The sequence below is a fragment of the Balaenoptera ricei genome, chromosome 8 (assembly GCF_028023285.1).
Source record: "Balaenoptera ricei isolate mBalRic1 chromosome 8, mBalRic1.hap2, whole genome shotgun sequence".
Classification (NCBI taxonomy): domain Eukaryota; kingdom Metazoa; phylum Chordata; class Mammalia; order Artiodactyla; family Balaenopteridae; genus Balaenoptera; species Balaenoptera ricei.
In genome coordinates this window covers 56,423,607-56,443,095 of record NC_082646.1, presented here as the reverse complement: position 1 = coordinate 56,443,095, position 19,489 = coordinate 56,423,607, and the positions used below count along the sequence as shown (strand labels likewise).

General features: G+C 49.1%; 1 protein-coding gene across 4 annotated transcripts in view; it reads right to left on the bottom strand.

Annotated features, from left to right (window-relative positions):
- The window catches only part of TENM4 (teneurin transmembrane protein 4), a 744,874-nt gene that overhangs the window by 217,180 nt on the left and 508,205 nt on the right, over window positions 1-19,489 (bottom strand). For all 4 annotated transcript variants that reach the window (XM_059930706.1, XM_059930709.1, XM_059930707.1 and 1 more), the window contains 2 exons: window positions 9,998-10,096; window positions 8,521-8,756 (listed from right to left, as the gene is read on the bottom strand). In XM_059930706.1, the coding sequence (XP_059786689.1) occupies window positions 8,521-8,756; window positions 9,998-10,096 (335 nt within the window). The remainder of the gene's footprint in view (window positions 1-8,520; window positions 8,757-9,997; window positions 10,097-19,489) is intronic.

Below are 19,489 nucleotides of genomic sequence, written 5' to 3'. Positions count from 1 at the left end.
GATTAAAAAAAAACGGGGGACTTCCCTGGTGGCGCAGTGGTTGAGAAGCTGCCTGCCAATGCAGGGGACACGGGTTCGAGCCCTGGTCTGGGAAGATCCCACATGCCACGGAGCAACTAGGCCCGTGAGCCACAACTACTGAGCCTGCGCGTCTGGAGCCTGTGCTCTGCAACAAGAGAGGTCGCGACAGTGAGAGGCCCTCGCACCGCGATGAAGAGTGGCCTCCGCTTGCCCCAACTAGAGAAAGCCCTCGCACAGAAATGAAGACCCAACACAGCCATAAATAAATAAATAATTAAATAATTAAATAATTAAAAAAAAACCAAAAACGGAACTTTTGGGGTGATAGAAGTGTTCTGTGTTTTGATGGTAGTGATGGTCACACAATTCTGTTTGTCAGAATTCATAGAATGGTACAACTAAAAAGTGTTAAACTTCCGTATGAAAATTATATCTCAATAAATCTGCTTTTAAATACAAGCAGTCGGGGCCTGCTGGCTGAGTAGGTGTACAGGTGAGGGAGACACGCCTGAGTGTGGTATGGGTCTCAATCCTTGTCTTGGGCCCTGAACACTGCTAGGACAAGAACTAAGAAGAGTGGGGATACTGATGCTATCCATTTGCCCTCCAGATCCACCCCAATCTTCTCGACCCTGCTCTGTGCCCAGGGAGGCTGATCCATATGGTCTGGACCAATGGGTCCGCTTGGGCTCTGGCTCTTGGTTGGGTTTGGTTACCAATGGGAGGAGATCGGAGGGTGGGGAGAGCACGAGGTCTGCAAGATGGACAATCTTCTCTCATGCTGGGCTGAAGCATGCTGAATGACTTCATCATTTCAGCTAGCCTTTTGTTTACTCCTGTTTTACAGGTTCAGAAACTCATCCGAAGAAGATTAAGTCCTCATATGGGTGGCACAGATAGGAATGGCAGAAGGACGATGAGGACAAGATCCCCTGGTCTGTGGAGCTGGGGCACTTAAGAGTCGCCCCTCTCACTGCAGACACCCCTCTCAAGCAGCCCACTCCAGACAGGCGGCTGTCTTGTGAGGGAAGTCTTCTCCCAGAGCCGGAATCGGCCTTCCCATCATTTTCAGCCAGAGGGCCTTGTTCTGCCCTCAGCAATCTCGCAGAGCAAGTCTTCCCCCTCCTCCGTGTGGTGGCGTTTCAGACCACTGCAGGGGGCCATGCTAGCCTCCTCAAGTCCTCCTTTTGGGGGGCTGAAGGATATTTGTCTGGGGTCTGTCATAAAGAGAACAATCTATATATATCTTGCTATTAGCAATTCCCACAGAGCAGCATGAAGGAATCAATCTTGGAGAGAAAGCCTTTAATACAGGATCCTGTATCTTTATCACTTTTTTCTCCTCCTAAAAGATCAAGTTCAATCATCTCCGTTTCCCATTCTTTGGGCTATAAAGCTAAATCTATGGCTTCTGTCCAAAGGGCCTGATGTGAAGTCGAAGAAAAAGGGGAGAAAATGAGCCTTATTGCTCACTAATAACACCCAGGCCCAGAGTGCAACGGGCCTGGGCTTAGGAAGCAAATGGCATCTGAGATCCTGATATTGCATGAGCTGAACCAGATGGGGATAACTGTGGGGCAGCAGCGGGTACAATCACCCTGGCCTCTATTTCTAATCCTTTCTCTACTCATTTCATGTCCATTTCCCCTGTACCTGAACCCCAGGACATAAAATGCACATTTCTGCCACCATGCTTGTGCCCACACTATTCTGCCTAGAAAACCCTGGGCAGATTTTACCGTCTTGCAAGGTGTTTTATTCAACCACATCTTACTGAGCACGGCTACCGTGGGGCAGGCTGAGTATCAGGGGCTGAGTATGCAGCAGAGAATAAGACATTAGGAGATAGAAGACCACACTCCCAAAGAGGAGGGAAGCCTAAGATCCCTTCTGCCTGGATTGCTGCTGTGCTGAAGTCACGTGTGCATGTGTGCATGGTCCATGTCAGGGATCTTGAGGGAGCCTGCACAAGTCTGTGCAAGTCACATTGAGTGCCCAAGTCCACCTCTGTCAACACTGCCCAGATGACTTCAAGAGCTGGATGACCCAGGCTCTTCCAGACCACGAACTGCAATAATTCCAACCAGCAATGCTCTCTGAAAGCTGCCTTTTGAGAAGAGGCAATTAAGCGTCACAACATTCTCACTTATAAATTAAACTCATACCACTTCGAGCAAGGGTTCTGATTTTTTTTTCCAGTCCACAATCAGCTGCTGGTGGAGGTGAAAAATGTTACCTAGTTTAAAAAATGAGTCCCTTATGGCTATGGAGCATGTTGGAAAGTTCCCCTGCAGTTACCCAGAGGCTGCTGCAGACCACACTTGGGACTCCACCCTCAATGTCCTGGTTCAATTTCCTATGGTCATCGCTCTACAGATGGGGAAGGACCTAAGAGGATCACTTACTCCCACGCCATCCTGGCCTGAGATACTGAGGTCCATGACAACGCTCTCCCAAGGCCACCAGCAAGGGACTCCTCCTTGGTCACGTGTCTTGTGTTTTTTCAACTTCGTCTCTTTTAACCTGTACAACAGCCTCAAGAAGGAAGTATTCTTCTTCTTCCCGCTTTGCAGATAAGGAAACCAAAGCTCAAAAGGGTCACACAGGTGGAGAGTGGCAGAGCTGAGATTTCCACTGAATCCTGTCTTCTGATCAGAACACCGTGCTGCCTTAGAGAAATCATAGAGGATGAGGCCCCACCCTCCAGGGGGGACCTGGACCTGACAATGAAAGAAATAGCTCCCAGGCGCTCTCGGGTCTCTGTTTAAATGTAAAGCTCTTCCTGGTTTTTGTACTGTTAACAAGCCTTTTTGGTCTCCTATTCCAAAGGCCTATCTGGCTAGACAGGTGCTTGAAAAGTCCTCAAGATACAACTCCGCGCTCTTCTGCAGTACTCAGTGTCTGCTTTTTACATAGGGATTCAGAACGCGAGGGAAGCTGTCAGTTTTCTCTGGATAGAGGCAACTGGCAGTGAAGCAAAAGTCAACTTTTTTGTCCTAGTTAAAGAAATGACGTGAGTTGTTTTTTGGGTAATGATTCTCCTTGCAGCCGCTTCCCTGGAACAGTGAGACATCCCTACAAATGCTTTCTGACAGGGCCCCCTGATTGTTCTGTCAGCTGCCCTTGTGACTAACGCAGGCTGGGAAGCCCGCAGGCACTGCCATGAAACAACACTGGCCCAAGTTCTCACTCAAGACTTACTCTTTTCCGTGGGATGCTAATAGTACTAATAATACTGTTAATAACCACAATGGTATCAAACTTTTACTGAGAGCCAACTCTGTGCCAGGCAATGGGATAGGCGCTTTATGCAAATTATCTTACTGGAACGTCACAAAACCCTGTGAAACGGCCACTATTATTATCCTCATTTTACAGATGGGTAAACTGAGGCTGAGAGCGGTTAAATAAACTTGCCTAAGGTCACAAAGCATGTAAGCAGCAGAGCTGAGATTTGAAAGCAGGCAGCCTTATTTCAGAACCCATGCTCTCAACCACGATGCTACCCTCAGTTTCCTCGCCTGTAAAATGGGCCTAATCATTCCAGCCACATCCATTATAAGAGCCATAAGGAAAGTGGAAACTGAAGTTCAGAGAAGTTAAGCAACTTACTCAAGTTTACACAGCCAGCAACGGATGGAGCCAGGGCCTGAATGGGGTCTTTTGATCCTCCATTATCTGACCTACAGTGTAGTGGCTGAGAGTATGGCCTTTGAAATCCTATGTCATTCACTCGTTGTGTGACCCTGGCAAGCTGTTAACTTCTCGGAGCTTTAGTTTCCTCTTCCAGGAAATACAGAACTGTTACGAGTGTTCAGAGAGATGATACGTGTATAGTAATGGCTTGGATCGACGCTAGGTACATAGTAAAAATTTAGAATACCAGATACAAGGAGGGAAAGTTACAGTATAAGGCTTAAGACTGTGAACTCAAAAGAGAAAAAAAAGTTAAAAGCATCAGCTCAAGAGGCTGAGTGCACAGTCCTGCCATTTACTGTACGACAGTGGGTGAGTTACTTAAGCTCACTGGGTCTCCATGTCCTCATCTGTAAACTGGGGATAATAACCCATAGAGTTGCTGGGAGATTTCAATGAGAAAACACAAGCAAAGTGCTTGGAACAGTCAGGGCCATGTCGACAGGGCACAATCAAAGCAAACTGCTCTGATTATTAATGATAAAAAGTGACCCCTGTTATTTCTACTACTCTAAACCACACTGCTTTTTTGGGTGAAAGTGTTTTTAAAACAATTAAATGTTATCAAATAAAGCATTATGGCCATGGCTGCACAAGTTTCATGGTTTGACTTACAACTAACCTTCCTCTCACATCATTCTCTCCCCATTTTGTTCTGCAAACAGATTTCTTTTCTTCAGAAAAGCAGAGGCAGGGTATTCAAATGGAGACTAAAAGGACCTGAAAACCTTCATAGGGAGAGTGGGTGACTAAAGCAAGGAACTCACCCCAATGGCAGCCTCTCTGAATGGGTGTCCTTTAGAGGCAAATATACACATCATCTCTCGGAATAGATCTCCCAGGCTCAGTGAGGGTCCTCCCTAGATTCCCAGCCCAGGCCAGAGCAACCCGTAACACCCCAGGGGACAAGGAGACGGCCCAAAGGCAAGGCCCTGGGTCCTGCAGCCTTTGTGGGTGGTAAGTGCTGACTCCAATTTCTCTATCTTCCTATGAAAATAACTGCACACGTCTCTACAAATGAAGGGCCACTGGTTGCTTGTTTTCCCAATAAACTTTCCAACCAAGAAACTGAATGTCAAGTGGATCTGTCAGAGTCCTGTCCAGACACGGCAGCCCTGAGCAGACACCAGAGAAAGAACAAGTCTTTCCCGCCCTCTGTTTTCCACTCCCTCTCTGTTGGTGAGGCGATGCAATTCTTATCTGGAACTTGACAGGATGTAGAAAATAATTACAAATGAAAAGGTTATTCATAATTTTTAAATGAGTTAATTAGTAAACCCAGTCAGACTTGCTCATTACAGTAATTAATAATTGATTACCCTTGAAATGAAACACAATTTTTCATCAAAAATCTAATTAAATATCTGTGCTTTTTGCCTGTTGATGAGTTGGTCTGCTAGCAAAGTCTTTGTTAAGGATAGTTTTCCCATATACATCGGGCTTTGTCAGAAGGACGCATTTATTCTTGGCAAGGACACATTCTCAGTGGACTGACGTCTCCTAACTCCAGAGACGAATTCTCCCAAATCGACCTCACATCTACCCTACCCCCCACCTACACTGTCACCCTCTTAGTTGAAGCCCTCAGCTTCTCTTGACTTGTTTATGCAATAGGGCCTGTTCTTTCTTCCTCCATCCTTACCTTTCTGAGATAAACATCTGACTATGTCCTGCCACCGTTTAAAGCCCTTCAATGGCTCCTTGTTGCCCATCCAATAAGGTCCTTAACTTGGCCTCCATGGTGATCTTCATAATCTGACCAAACTCTCCTGCATTAGCTCCAGTCGTGTCCCCGACACCCCTCAGAGGCTTCAAACACAGAAACCCCTTTTGCCATCACATCATCCTCTTTCGAGACTTTGAAAGGTCCCTTGGTTTGAAATTCCTTTCCTTCACGTCTACTTCTGGCTGTGACTTGAAGAGTCAGCTAAAACATCACCTTTCACAGGAAGCCTCCTCTAGTCCTCCTGGCTGGGGCTGGGTATTCCCACAGCCCCTGAGCTGCCTCAGCCACTGCTAACACCGCTATGTTATCATATCATATCAATCACTGCTTCTAAGCTATGAACACCTCAAGAGTAGGAAACAGGGATTCCCTGGTGGCACAGTGGTTAAGAATCCGCCTGCAAATGCAGGGGACACGGGTTCGAGCCCTGGTCCGGGAAGATCCCATATGCTGCAGAGCAGCTAAGCCCATAGTAGTAGTTGTGCCACAACTACTGCGCCTGCACTCTAGAGCCCACGAGCCACAACTGCTGAGTCCGTGAGCCACAACTACTGAGCCCGTGTGCCACAACTACTGAAGCCCGCATGCCTAGAGCCTGTACTCCACAGCAGGGGAGGCCACCACGATGAGAGGCCCGTGCACTGCAACGAAGAGTGGCCCCCGCTCACCGTGACCGGGGAGAAAAGCCCGCGCGCAGCTGCGAAGACCCAATACAGCCAAAAATAAAATAAATTAAAAAAAAAACTTAAAAAAATAAAAAAACTTAAAAAAAAAAAAAAAAGAGTAGGGAACATATTGTTGGCCCTAGCGCTCAGCACAGTGCCTGACTCAAGGTACCCTGTTTCATTTGCTGAATGAAAAAGAAACTTCACAAAATCGTAGATTCTGAGACTATCAGTGTTGGAAGGAAAAGTAAAGGTCCTCCAGAGAACATGCCCAGTCAATGAATGAATCTTTTTCTTGCTTACATGGTCATAAGCACCGTTTGCACCCTTCCTAGGTAGGGAACTCACTACCGTCCACAGTAGCCCCTATCTTTAGATAGCTGATGATGGACCGTGTATTCTTACTAAATGGGAGATGAAGAAGCCCATGGGATGGAAAGCAGAAGAGAGCTTATTTAATCATATAAAGATTGATGCTTTCTTTCTGAACTAGGTTACATAGTACATAGTATAAACCTTGACTTCAACACAAAACAAGTTGATGTCTATATGTAGTGAACTACTTGACTCTTGATGAACAGTGACACTGCCTGTTCAAAAGTCTACTCATCTATGAAATATAATAATGTCAGTCAAAAGCAAGGGCTGTGCTAGTGGTTGGTGGGGATACAGTATTGGGAGTGCCACAAAGAAACTTCCATGCCAGGTGACAGTGCTTGGAACCCCACAACCCTTACCAGTAACCCAATCTACATCAATCATGAAATTCCTGCAGAGCCTGGGTGGGTGCTGACCTTTCCCAGTTGGGCTGTTCCTTTTACCCAATGACCCAGGGCAGGGATGGCAAATACCTGGTATGTCATCCATATTCTCCACTCCTGTGACCACAACAGACATGAGTAATCAATCACAGAGACTCTTTTCCATCGAGTCTAAATATAGCCTTGGGATCCTTCTCAACACAGCTTTCTAGGCGGCAACAGCTAATCAATCAGACAGAAGAATAGATAAACACGTATGCCAACCTGACCCTGATGCCGTGAAATTCTCTAAGCCAATCTTCACAGGGGGAAAAGAGATCCCGGATACCAGACGAGGCTTATTATACCTCAAGACGTTTAAGGAGACCTCCTTGTTTGCAGGGCTACTGTTTTCCTGATTACTTGTTTTTATTTAATTCAAAGATCTTGTAAGGGAAGTAACCTTACAGCTTACATCACCCAAACCCCCAACCATGCTTGAACCCCTTCTCCGCATCCCGAACAAGTGGGAGCCAGACCTCTCAAGACAGTTCTTTTCCATCCACAATGACTTTGCTCGTCGCTAAGTTCTTTTTCACAATGGGCGGGCACTCGGTCTTCCTTTGGCTTCTGCCAGCTAGTTCCATTTCTATTTATTGGGCTTACACTAAAAGGTTCCCTTTGCTTATAGAATTATCTCAGAATGCCTTAGCGTGGGTTCGAGGCCTTCTCAAGCTGGTCTGACCTACCTTAAATCTTAGAATTATAGAATTTGAAGGCTGGAAAGGACAGAGGGTTAAGCCAACCCCGCTGGATGCCTTTACTAAGAGGCTGATTTTCACAGAGGCAGCAGACTCTACCCAACATCCCCAGATCCCTTCAGATTAATAGCTTTCCTGGGAGCAGACCAAAGAGCAAACACAGGGTCTGAAGCGGGAAACCAGACTGTGCTGCAAATCAGTCAAAAGAGCGCACAGTGGGAGGCATCGCAAGCGAGGCAGCGGGTCCGGAGGAGTTTCTTACATCACGGACGTGCCCTGGGGTCGGGTAGGAAGGCCAGTCGGTGCTGCTCCGGGTCTCTGCGCTCCCTCAGGCAGCTCTAACCGCTCCCTGGGACCCTTTCTGACACTCGACCTTGGCTCCCCCGAGATGGCCCTGCCCGACCACCACCTTCGGACATGCCGCCTGGCTTGAGGTCACACACTCTGATCTCTGGCAGTTTCCCTCCAACCCCAGGGCACCCTGCCTCCTTCCTGCTCCTCACTGTGGCACCGACAGGAGAGGCCAGCCTCCTGTCCAGCCGCCCAACTTGTCATTTCATTTCTAGTGACTCCCACCTATGACGCTCATGTCACAGATGACCACCTCAAAAGCCAGTCTTGGTGAGTGCTTTTGCCTGATGCCAGGCCTCCACCACACAAGAGAGCCGACGCAGGGCTTCCTTCCTGGTACACGTGCAGGAGCAGGAGAGGGCCCTGAGAGCTGACCTTGATAGTCTGGGCGCGGGGAGGGGGGCGGGTGCAGGCCAGGCCAGTGATCCAGGGCTGCGCGGCTCACCCTGCAAGCTCTGACTGCCGTGCTGGCAGGGTGCCTTCATGCCCACAGGTGTCTCGGTCACTGCCCTCTGGGCCAAAGGGGACCCAAGGGAAGCTGGGGTGAGGGAGGTGCTTACCCACAAAGTACGCCAGCAGGATGACCAGCGTGGCTGAGATGGCAATGGCGCTCAGGGCCACGCACTTCCAATTACAGTACTTGGAGGGCTTCTTGAGGTTGAAGGCCGGTCGGGAGAAGGTGCTACGGGGCAGGGGTCGGGGCGGAGGTGAGTACACGGTGCTGGACGTCAGAGGGTACCCCGGCGACGTGGTGCAGAAGAGCGGGGAGGTGCCTCCCGGCTTGAAGAGGAAGTGCCTGTGGATGGAGAGAAGCCAGAGGGCGTCAGGGGCTGACAACTCACCAGGAGCCCACACTGACCTGAGGATGCAGGCAGCAGTAGAAGAAGCATGCAGAGGAGCCTGGAGAGAGAGAGAGAGAGAATCACCACGGAGGAGACAGAGGGACAGAAAAACAGAGAATCAGGTACCAGACCACAAAACAGGGCACACGAAGACACGTTTCCACGAAACACGGATGGGACAGCCCTGCCCATGGGGAACCCGCCCAAGCCAAGGCGGAAGGTGTTACCAACTGGACAGAAGGCTGAGTGTTGAGATCCTTTTCCTGGGAAGGGATGGGGCTGGGATGCTGTTTCTTGGGGAATAAACTAGGTGTTTTCTAAAATTATTGCGGTAACTTGGAAAGTGTCTAAAATCCTGTTCTGCCCCCTGGAGATTATGAAACCGAAAAATTTCCGTCTCCCTCCAATACGTCCTTTGCCTTTGTACCGTGGTGGAGGAATAAAATGCCAATCGTTTTAAAGGGGGTTTTGGTAGGAGTGGGAACCAAGAAACCACCACTAAGCTCTGCCATGGTCAAGAGTCCCCTAGTGGCTGTTACACAGCCAATGGCAGCAAATGCCTTCTAAGCACTCTCCTCAAAAGCCAGTCTGCTGCCTTCCAAGCCCCTGGTAAAAGCCATGGGAGGGGACAGACGGGCAACTGCAGCCTGGCTACAGTCTTGAGGGCCGCACGGCAAGGTCAAAGCACACGGTTGTGGCCAAACTAAGTGCCAGGAAATCCTTCACAGCTTGGCTTTAAACACGGCCACGAGAAGACTGGGACACAGCCTGGGAAACGGGGTGCACTGCATGCCCCTGAAGTCTTAGGGTCAAAGGTTATACTTAGAGGAATCTTGTACCCTGCTGGGGTGCAAGATGACTCAGGCCACAGAATACATACTCAGGGCCAGCATACACACAATACGGGGCCTGTGCTGCATAAAAGTTGCTACATGAGATGGCTTTCAGAATGGCAGAGGCAACCAATGAGATGCCAGGAGCGTCATATTAACAAGACTGCTGTTAATATGCTGGGGGACAGTGTATTCCAAGGATAAACTCTTGCAAGTTGAACATGGACTTGGGGATGGGCATGCAACATGGCCTCCTCACTTCCCCCAGGAGATCCCAGAGAAAGGTCTCAGAGTCTGCATGCAAGTGCAGGAGCCACAGGGAGAGCACACACACAGAGGAGGAGCATGGGGATGTCACCTACCCATCACTGTAAGACCCATCATGGCGGGAGGCGCTGAGAATGTCCATCTCAATGAGGTTGTCCTGCAATGTCCCTAGGAATGGCTGCTTGCCTAGGTTTCTATGCACACATGGAGACATGAATGAAGCAATGAGTCATGCATCAATGAAGGCGGAGAGGAGAGAAACACACAAAGTGGCTGACGGGTGCAGTGGTGCGTGAGACCAGCAGGATGCAGTTTCCAGGCAATGGGTCTGTGCGCAAGCCCCGAGTGCCCGGGGTCGGCCTGGCCCGGGGCATCTGGAGGGAGCATTGCCCATACAAACCTGTATGTCTGCCAGCTGTGGGCATCAAATCACAGATCTGACTGGGGAAGACTGACTGTGGCTCAGGTGCTGAGCTAGGCATGCTATATCCATTTATCTCAAGTCTTCAAAAGAGGCAGCGCAAGGAAGGCAGTGTCACCCCCATTTTACAGACGAGGAAACGGAGATGCGGAGAGGCCCCAGGACTAGCCAAGGCCACCAGCTAGCAAGGTTCAAAGCAGGAATTTGAGCCCAAGTTTACCTGGCTCCGAAGCCTGTGCTTTCTCCTCTACTTCACCCTGCCTACGTCTGCTTTAACAACAGCCAGCGATGCGTACTTTGCTAGTCCAAAGGAAAAAGACAGACAAGCATTTTGGGCCATTTGCTTCTAAAGCTGTGGTTTTCAAACTTGGGTTAAGCACCAGAATCCTCTGGAGAGCTGTGCTTTGCTGAGACCCAGCCCCAGAAATTCGGGGTCAGTAGGTGTTGGGGGCCTGGGGATCTGCATTTCTCACAAGTCCCCAAGCTGTGATGGTACTGGAATGTCAGGGTCCTTTGGCAGTGCGGGGACCTGGGTGATGACTGACTGGCGAGGATGGCACCCCACAGAGACAGAGGGGGAGGGCTCTTTTGTCCCTCCACATGCACTAAGGGCAGTGCAGCATTTTCGGGACCCAGAACGAAGGTAGACACACTAGCTATTTTAGTCTCAACCGTGCCTGCTAAGTGGCGTCACTCACACATGAGTGCATGGGATCCTGTTTTCTGATATTTCAGGATTGCTGCCACCTCCCTTGAATCATTTCGAAGAAGCCGGTGGTGGATGTGGCCTGCTGTGTGTGCCCAAGGGAAGGACTGACTGCAGAAAGCTACCTTTCACGCCCAGCCCTGCCAGGGACCATCCTTCTGACTTTGACCAGGTCGTGAGAACCGGAAAACCTACATTCAAGTCCCTTTTCTGCCGCTTTCGTGCTGTGTGATTTTGTGTAAACACTTTAACCTCTTCTAATCTTATACTACTTTTTTCATCTGTATAATGGGGCTAATAATACTAAGCTCGCAGGTTGCTATAGGACCAACTGAGGAATGTTGGAAGCTTTTCAAGGGCTAAACAAAGATTACAGAAGTACTAATGCTAACTATAATAGCGACTACCTACCCTACATCCACCGTATGCTTTTCACTGTCTAGAACTCTGCAACTATTATCCAGTGTAAATCTTCCTCTTCACAACAACCTACAAAGTCTCTGCCATCATCTCTGTTTTGCGGGCTGGCACGGCAAGGCTCGGAGAAGTAACACTCCTAAGGTCCTACTGTACAGTAAACAAGCGTCAGAGCTTGATAGCAGCCTGAGTTTGTCTGACGCCAGAGCTCAGGCCCTCTCTGCCTGTAACCCTGGGTCGCTGCCTAGCCTGTGGCTTTGCCCCTGGCCGGCCTCACAGACCAACGCGAGGGGTGTAAGTACTATCTCAAAGCACCATTTCGTGGGCACTCCTGGGTACAGGCAACACTGTTTTGCAGCCGGGCCTCTGAGTACCGCTGCGGTGGTGGGGACCTTCCCTTTGAGAGGATCCTGAAGCAGTCTGGGTCCAGCAGCCCGGGTGGCAGGCGGTTCTGATAGCGTTCACTACCCCTGGGGCATCCCACAGAGCCTGGGAGTTCCTGCAGGGGAGTCCCTCAGAGTGGCCCCATTTCTACCCCCAGACAGATGGCCTCCTCATGGGAGGTCCTGTGACACAGTGGGAGGTACACAGGCCCCGGGGTCAGCACGGTCTGGTTCCATCATGCCCCGGGGCCTCAAGCAGGTGAATCCGTCTCTCTGATCGTTCATAAACTGGGAGACTCACTCTCCTTAGAGATCCAGATGATACTTCTCCTGAAGTATCATCTGGCTCATGCCACTGCCCTGCTCTCATCCCTCCAATGGCATCACAGGAATAAAGCCTTTGCTGCTATTTGCCTGAATCACGTGCCCCCAAATACCTGCACAGATCAGTCCCTCCCTTCTCACCCTAACTATAAAAGCTCCCACCCTACTCTTTCCAGTCACCCACTGGCCCCCTGCACTGCTTTAGATGTCCACATAGCACTAGACATGCACACACACACATATGTATATGCGTATATGTATGTGTACAGGCGTACGTGTGTGTGTGTGTATATATATGTATATAATACGCTTATTGTGCTTTTTCCTAATGCCGTTTAGTTTCATGAGGGTAGAAATCTTAGGTCGTATTCTCTGCCCGTGTGCCCAGAGTCTAGAAGAGTACCTGACACATGGAAGCAGGCACTCAAATAACATTTGCCGAATACTGCAGATGACGAGGTATACAAAGATAAGCATGCCTGGCATATCGCTAGCATGCAGTTGGCGTTTAATTGAGGGCAGCGCAGGTGAGGTTTTATTATTATTTCATCCATTCCCTGCATTTCACGAGGAAATTTTCAGCCTTCTTATAGTCTATACGGCCCAGCCTGAGCAGGCCCTAACTGCCCCCTGTCCAGGGGCGCCAGGGATGAGTTCTTGCTGCCACCCTAGGGCCTGAGGGCAGCTGCGTGGCACGCTGGCCAGAACGTGTAGGAGCCTGGCCTGCATCACTACGTAAGGACTATGCTCTCAGAGAGTCCAATCTATACTTAAGACGCATCAGAAACAAATAAATAAATACATTCAGGGGAAAAAGACAAAGGATAAAGATCAAAATGTTAACAGTGGGGATTTTCCACTATCTGGTTCAAGAGTCATTTTAATTTTTAATTTTGTAATTCAAAAGGAAACAGTTATTTAAAGAGAGAGAGCAGACAAGTATCTCCTAAAAGTACAGATCTATTCAAACAAGGGAAGAGGCAATGCAACAGAACAAAGGGTTTCTAGAGTGACAGAGTGCATAGGATTTCCTGAAAGAGCGTCCATTCCCATGCTAATTTGGATGTTAATCATTTAGATCACTCGGGAGTTTGGGGGGACATGAGCACTTGCTGAAATGCTGCCTATTCAGATGCTATTATTGTCTTGAAATAGTAAGCCTCATTCTGTACTTTCAAAACTGAGCTCTGGGTCAAATTATTAGGTCTCATTTGACTGCTGAGAAAACCAAGACCCAGAGAGACATGGGTCCTGCTCCCATCCACACAGCAAGTCAGTGGCAGAGCTGGAACGAAAACCCAGGTGTCCAGACTCCCAGTTCAAGGCTCCCCGCTAAATTTCCTATCTCTGCCCCCGGAACTCTGGGTTTCTGGTTCTTCTGAAACACAGAAGTGACGAGGATTTCCTGATGGGGACCCTGAGCTGCTGAGCCCTCCTTGGGTCACAGCGCTGCAGGGTCTCCAGCCACTGCTGCTGGGAGCTCAGGTATGGCCACTGGATTCATCTGACCTCACGTTGGTGGGTGTTGTTACAGATATGGAAACTGAGGCCCAGATAGGTTAAGTGACAGCCTAAGATCACACGGCAGTGGAAAGCTAGAGATGGGACTCAAACTCAGATCTCTCCGGCCTCACAGCCCCAAGTTGCCTGTAAGGAAAGAGCTGCCGCTGGCTTGGAGAAGGAACTGCAGTGTAGTGCTAGACTGCTCTCAAAGCTCTTCTTAGAGAGGGGAGGGGACTGGCTCCCCTCTAAGCCTGAGGGGGGGCCCTGGACCAGTCCCCGAGCTGCCTGAAGCAGGGTTCCATCTCTCTGACCCAGGGCCGGTTGAGCTTGCCTCCCAAGCACAAAACGCACGGCTTTGGGGAAGGAAGTGGCTGGGAAGCTGCAGTGGTCAGTAGTTCTTCTGGGACTGCCCTGTTCAACAGCCCAGCTTCTCACCATGAGCCCACTGTCCTGGACCATGTTTCCACCCCCTAAGCCCTGGGACAGCCACCCGGTAGAGCAGGACAGGCAGGGATCACACCCCACACTCTGCAGACCCCCAGCCCTGCCAAGGTGTGCAGGGTGTTAAGAGACTTGGCCAAGACCACACTTAGAGTTAGTTATGGAGCTGGCATTTGAACAAATGGATGAACAAAGAAACAAAAATGAACCAGGTCTTCCCTGCCAATCTCACGATGTCACTCTCGATTTGCAAGATGTTGGCAGCTACTCACCCCTACTTCTACCACCCCCAGTCCCCATGTCACAGGGAAGAGTGCAACCTCCTGTTCATGGAACTCAAGGTCCTCCACCAGTGACCCCCATTTACTGTCATCTCCACTGGGAAGCCCCTGCAGCTCCCACTTCACCAAACTCTTGACTCTCTCTCCAAAGGGCCAAGCTCCCTCCTGGCCTTTGCACAACTGTCCCTCATCTCAGAATTCCTTTCTCCCTGCAGAGTCTACTAATGCATGCCCCAAGATGCTACCTTTAATAATCAGGAAGGCAGCACTGGACAGCGATTAGGGGCATAAGCTCCAGAGTCAGCCGGCCTGGGTACGGCTCTTGGTCCTGCCATGTACTGGCTGTGGCTCCTTAGGCAAGTTACTTAAGTTTTCTGTTCTTCAGATTCTTCACCTCTAAAGTGAGGAGGGTAATAAGACTACCTTTCTGTGCAGAAGAGTTAAGATAGCAGTCCTGACTGCTATCCTTCGAAAGGCCTGCTCATAAGGTTGGCCCTTGGCTGGTGTCTGGGAACTTAGGGTTCAGGAGGGTTCCCACCATCAACTGGTAAGAGGGGCTGACTCACTGAGTTTTATTTGTACAAACGATATGGTTTATGCTGAACACCTGCTTTCCTTCTGGGAGTCTGGATTGTGGGTACTTGCCAGGCAGGTGAATGTCCACGCGACCAGCCCCCAGTAAAAATCCTGGGCCCTGAGTCTCTAATGAGCTTCCTCGGTTGGGAGCTCATTAGAGCACCCAGGGGGGGCCCTCTGAGTGTTTGTTGTGATTGTTATTTGAGGCTTCCAAGCTGAGGGAGCAACACCCTCTCCTCTCCTCTCAGAGCAACATCCAGACAGCCCTGTCTCCATTCATTCATTTATGGGTCTGCCTCCCTCCCCAGACCTCCAGCTTCTTATGTGGCAGTGGCTGTATCTTATGCATGTCTGTGACGGAATCACCAATGACAGGGACGACCGTCCTTCCCAATTCCCTGCGATGCTCAGGGGCCGGCCTGGCGCACCAGCAGACACCGTGTGCCATTCTGGGAAGCGCATCAGGGCCGGGCTGGAGACCACGGGATCGTCTCCCATCCCTGAGGGTGGGCAGGGCTGTTCCCCAAATTGAGTAGGACCACAAAGTGGCCCCCAGGCTCCCAAACCAGGCCTGAGATCACATGAGTTAGAGCTGAGGTCTGGCAGCCTTCTACTCCAGCTTCCCCTTCATCCGACAGGAGCCTGATGGGTTATTAATCAGGCAGTCCCTGTGGAATCAATTACGCTGCAGAGTGTGAGAGAAGTGGATCAGGTTTTAGGGGACCCTGAACACATGGCTCCCACCAGAACGGACCACAGATGCACCTGCAGGGCTTAAAGTAATACCACACCCCGGCTCTGGGGAGCACAGGTAGACAAGATCTCCTCCTTGGGGGACTCAGTCGCCCTGAGGGAGTGCCAGTGGCACAGCGGGGGCAGAGAAAGGAGTGGGTTAACCAAGCCCTCTCTCTTCTTCGTCCTTCTGCTAGCCTTCCTTTTCCTGCCAGCATGCAACTGAATTTCCCCCTGGTCATTCTACCAGCTGTTATGGTATTTGCTCAGCTATTTATTTTAGACTCTCAACAGAAACTCAGTGTGACAATTAGGGAAGGGTCTGTGGCTGTTTCTCTGGCATCAGGAGGCCCCCCGTTCTGGTGGGGCTTGGCAAAGCTGTTTAGGACAACGGTCTCAAACAGGCCCTGCTCTCTGGGGCTTCTAGGGCTTGGCTCAGGCTGCGCCTCTCCAGGCCCTCCTTTCCTTCCTGCCTCTCCCTGGGGCATCCTGCTTTTCAACACAGTCACACAGCACCAGGTCTGTTGGGAAGTCTTCTCTGTGCCCCACTCAAGTCTCAGGTGAGTATATGTATCCATTCATTTGTTCCATCATTCATTCACTCATTCATTTCACCTGTGTGTTAATATCTGCCAAGCCCCCAGCAGGTGGCAAGGCTGTGTCGTGTGCTGGGGATCCCGAGGCAATTAAAACACGTTTCCTGTGCTTATCGCTATCCTACTGCAAGAGTCTATTCTCTTAAATGTCTCAGGCACACAGTAGGCATTGCGTGAATATTTACTGCACAACAAGTACTACATGATAAGCAGATGAGCACTTACTATGTGCTAAGACATTTGCAGGCATTATTTTATGTAATTGCTCCAACATCCTTATGAGGCAGTATGGTAGATTCAAGGTGGATGAAAATTCTTGGCACTTCTCCCTTTGAGAAGTGGGGTCTACTGTCCCTCCCTTGAAGCTGGCTGGCCTGTGACTGCTTTGACCAACAGAATATGGCAAAAGTGACACCGTGCCAGATCCGGGCCAAGCCGTTTAGGAGGATCAACGGCTTTTTGTCTCGGTGCAGTGGAGCCTTGAGCTGCTGGGGACAAAGTACAGTTCCCTGCAGGGAAGGCCATGTGGAAAGACCCTGAGACCACATCAGAAGGAGAGGGGCCCTACCGAGCCCAGCTTTCCAGCTGTCTCCCCCAAGGTGTCAGGCATGTGAGTGAAGCCATCTTGGATCCTTCAGACCAGCCCAGCCAACAGCCAAATACCACTGATGGACCCCAGTCTATCCCACGCGGAGCAGAAGACCAGCCCAGCTGAGCTCTTCCTGAACTGCTGATTCACACTATGAAGTACAATCAACTGGTGTTTTTAAACCACTAAGTTTTGGGTAGTTTGTTATGTGGCAATAGATCATCAGAACAGGAATTTGCTAATATTTTGTCCCTTTTAGAGACGAAGACTTATAAGGTCTAGGTCCACAGCTAGTGAGCACTGGGGTGGGGGGTGTCTGAGCATAGGGTGTGTCTGACCCTGAAATCTGTGCTTTGAACAACTCGCTACAGTGAGTGGACCATCACTGATGCCCTCAGAACACCAGGGCCAAACTCACTTCTTCCAAGTAGACAAGAGATAGAACCTGTGGTTTCCTCTCAATTCTTCTGGTGAGTAGGAGCTTAATAAATATTTTTGAATGACTTTTTTCTTCACAGGGTTGATATGCGGAGCAGATATATATGGCAAAAATGGAAACGGCTTTTATAGCGTGTATTTTAATGCCAGGCACTGTGCTGTGTGTTTCTCATATATTTCATTTACTCCCAACCCAAGAGGCGTGAATTCTTGACCCAATTTACAGATGGGGACGTCAAGGTTCAGAGACGTTAAGGAGGCTTTCCAGCTAGCAAGCATTAAAGCCAAGGTAGGAATCCACATCCATCCGATCTAAAGCCCACATCCTTCCCACCTCACCAAGTTGATCACAGTTACTTTTGATTCTATCTATCTGCCAGACTTGACATTGATCCCTCTTAAACTATACCTTGTTAGTTTTGTGCTGTCAACCAGTTGGTATGAAGATCTAGAATTCTGACTGTGTTATCCACTGTATTAGGCGCCTCTCCCAGTTTTAGGCTATCTTTAGATGCACAGAACTCTGAGGTCACAGTGGAAACCTTCCTCAAACATTTCACCTGGGTCTTCAAGGACTTTGCTAGGCCAAGAAGCGAGGAGGAAGGTGACTCTGGCAGAGAGTTGTGCAAAGAGTATGTGCAAAGGCACAGGGGCATGAAAGGCCTGGGGATTTGATGGAATACTGATAAATACACATATATGTACACTCACATATACACACATATACTGAATATTAAATTGACATAATTATGTTATATATGTGAATGGATTTAGAAAAGCAAGAAAATGTGATATAAACATGAGTAGACGCCAACATGTTAACAATGATTACCATTTGGTGGTAGGTAGGGGTGACTCTCTTTCCTTGCTTATTTCCATTTCCTAACTGCTCTACAGAACACTAGTTGAATGATAAAGTATAAGAAAAAAGAAAACAAAGTTCCATGTGGTTTGAGCAATGGACGTGGGAGGAGAGAGGGTCAGATAGGCACGTGGGCACTGGCTAACAAGGCAAGAGACTTAAGCTGGGACCACCTTCATGTCTCAAACTAACCATCAGGATAATGTCCCTGCTGTTGGTCCTCTATCTTCCTTTCCCTTGAAAAACTTGGAGAACCACCTACTTTTTTTTTTTTTTCCCCCAAGCCCTGGAATACCCTTTCTAGCAGCAGGGGAAGAAGAAAACAGCACATAGAAAAAGCACAGAGGTGGACAACAAGGAAAGTCAGCCGCAGGTCCTCGGCTCAGCAACTCGGGAGACTGGGAGGCCGCAGAAGGGTCGCTCCACTCCGGGATGAGAACCACCTACTTTGATCCTATGTGAGAAAAATGAACATCTAAGCAGAGGGAGTAGCTGCCATGCTCCATGCAGAGAATCAGAACCATCGATTACTTGCTGGCTTCTTTCAAAACCAACCATGTGCTGTCATTCAATAAGCACTTTGGAAATAATGGAGATCTGATTAAGCTACTCTGGGTAGGAAGACATACAATTATCTGACTCTGTCCGTGAAGAGAGCAAAGGAGGCACGTAGGAAAAAGTCACACATGATTTTAAAGACTGTCAACGGAAACATATTAATTAAGGGACTAGGGGCAGGTTGGGCCACATCTGTGAGAAATTTGCTTTTGGAAAAATGATTCTACACGAGTAAAATGGCACAAAAGGATGTTGATTTTCTCTCACTGGACCCACTAGCTCAGAGTGGGAATACCACCGTCATGCGCCAGGCAGAGTCAGATGGGTATGCCTTCCACGTCTAGATTAATTTCACTTCCTCAAATGTGGTATGACTTTTGTCCTCTTCGCAGATAAGGAACAGGAGTTTGAGAAAATCTTTGTTCCCCACTACTTTGAGAACTACTTTCTCTTTGAGAAAGAGCTTCCAAATGTCCAGCCTGGGACACTTCATCCTCAGTTTAGAGAAAATAGGAAAAGGCTATGTCCCCCAAAGCCAAGAGCGCTTATCTCAGAGTGGTAGGATTATGGGTACATCTAACTTTCGTCTATCTTTCTGCGTTTTATCCAGTGGGTTTGTATGGTTTTTATAATCTTAAAAAACTCCCTACTGTTTGGGAAAAATAGTGGCTTAGCAAAGGGAAGGAAGAAGGCTATGAACAGAGGCTGACTGAAATCCCTGAGCTGAAAGAAGCATTCGAGGAGGCTGGAAGAAGGGAGA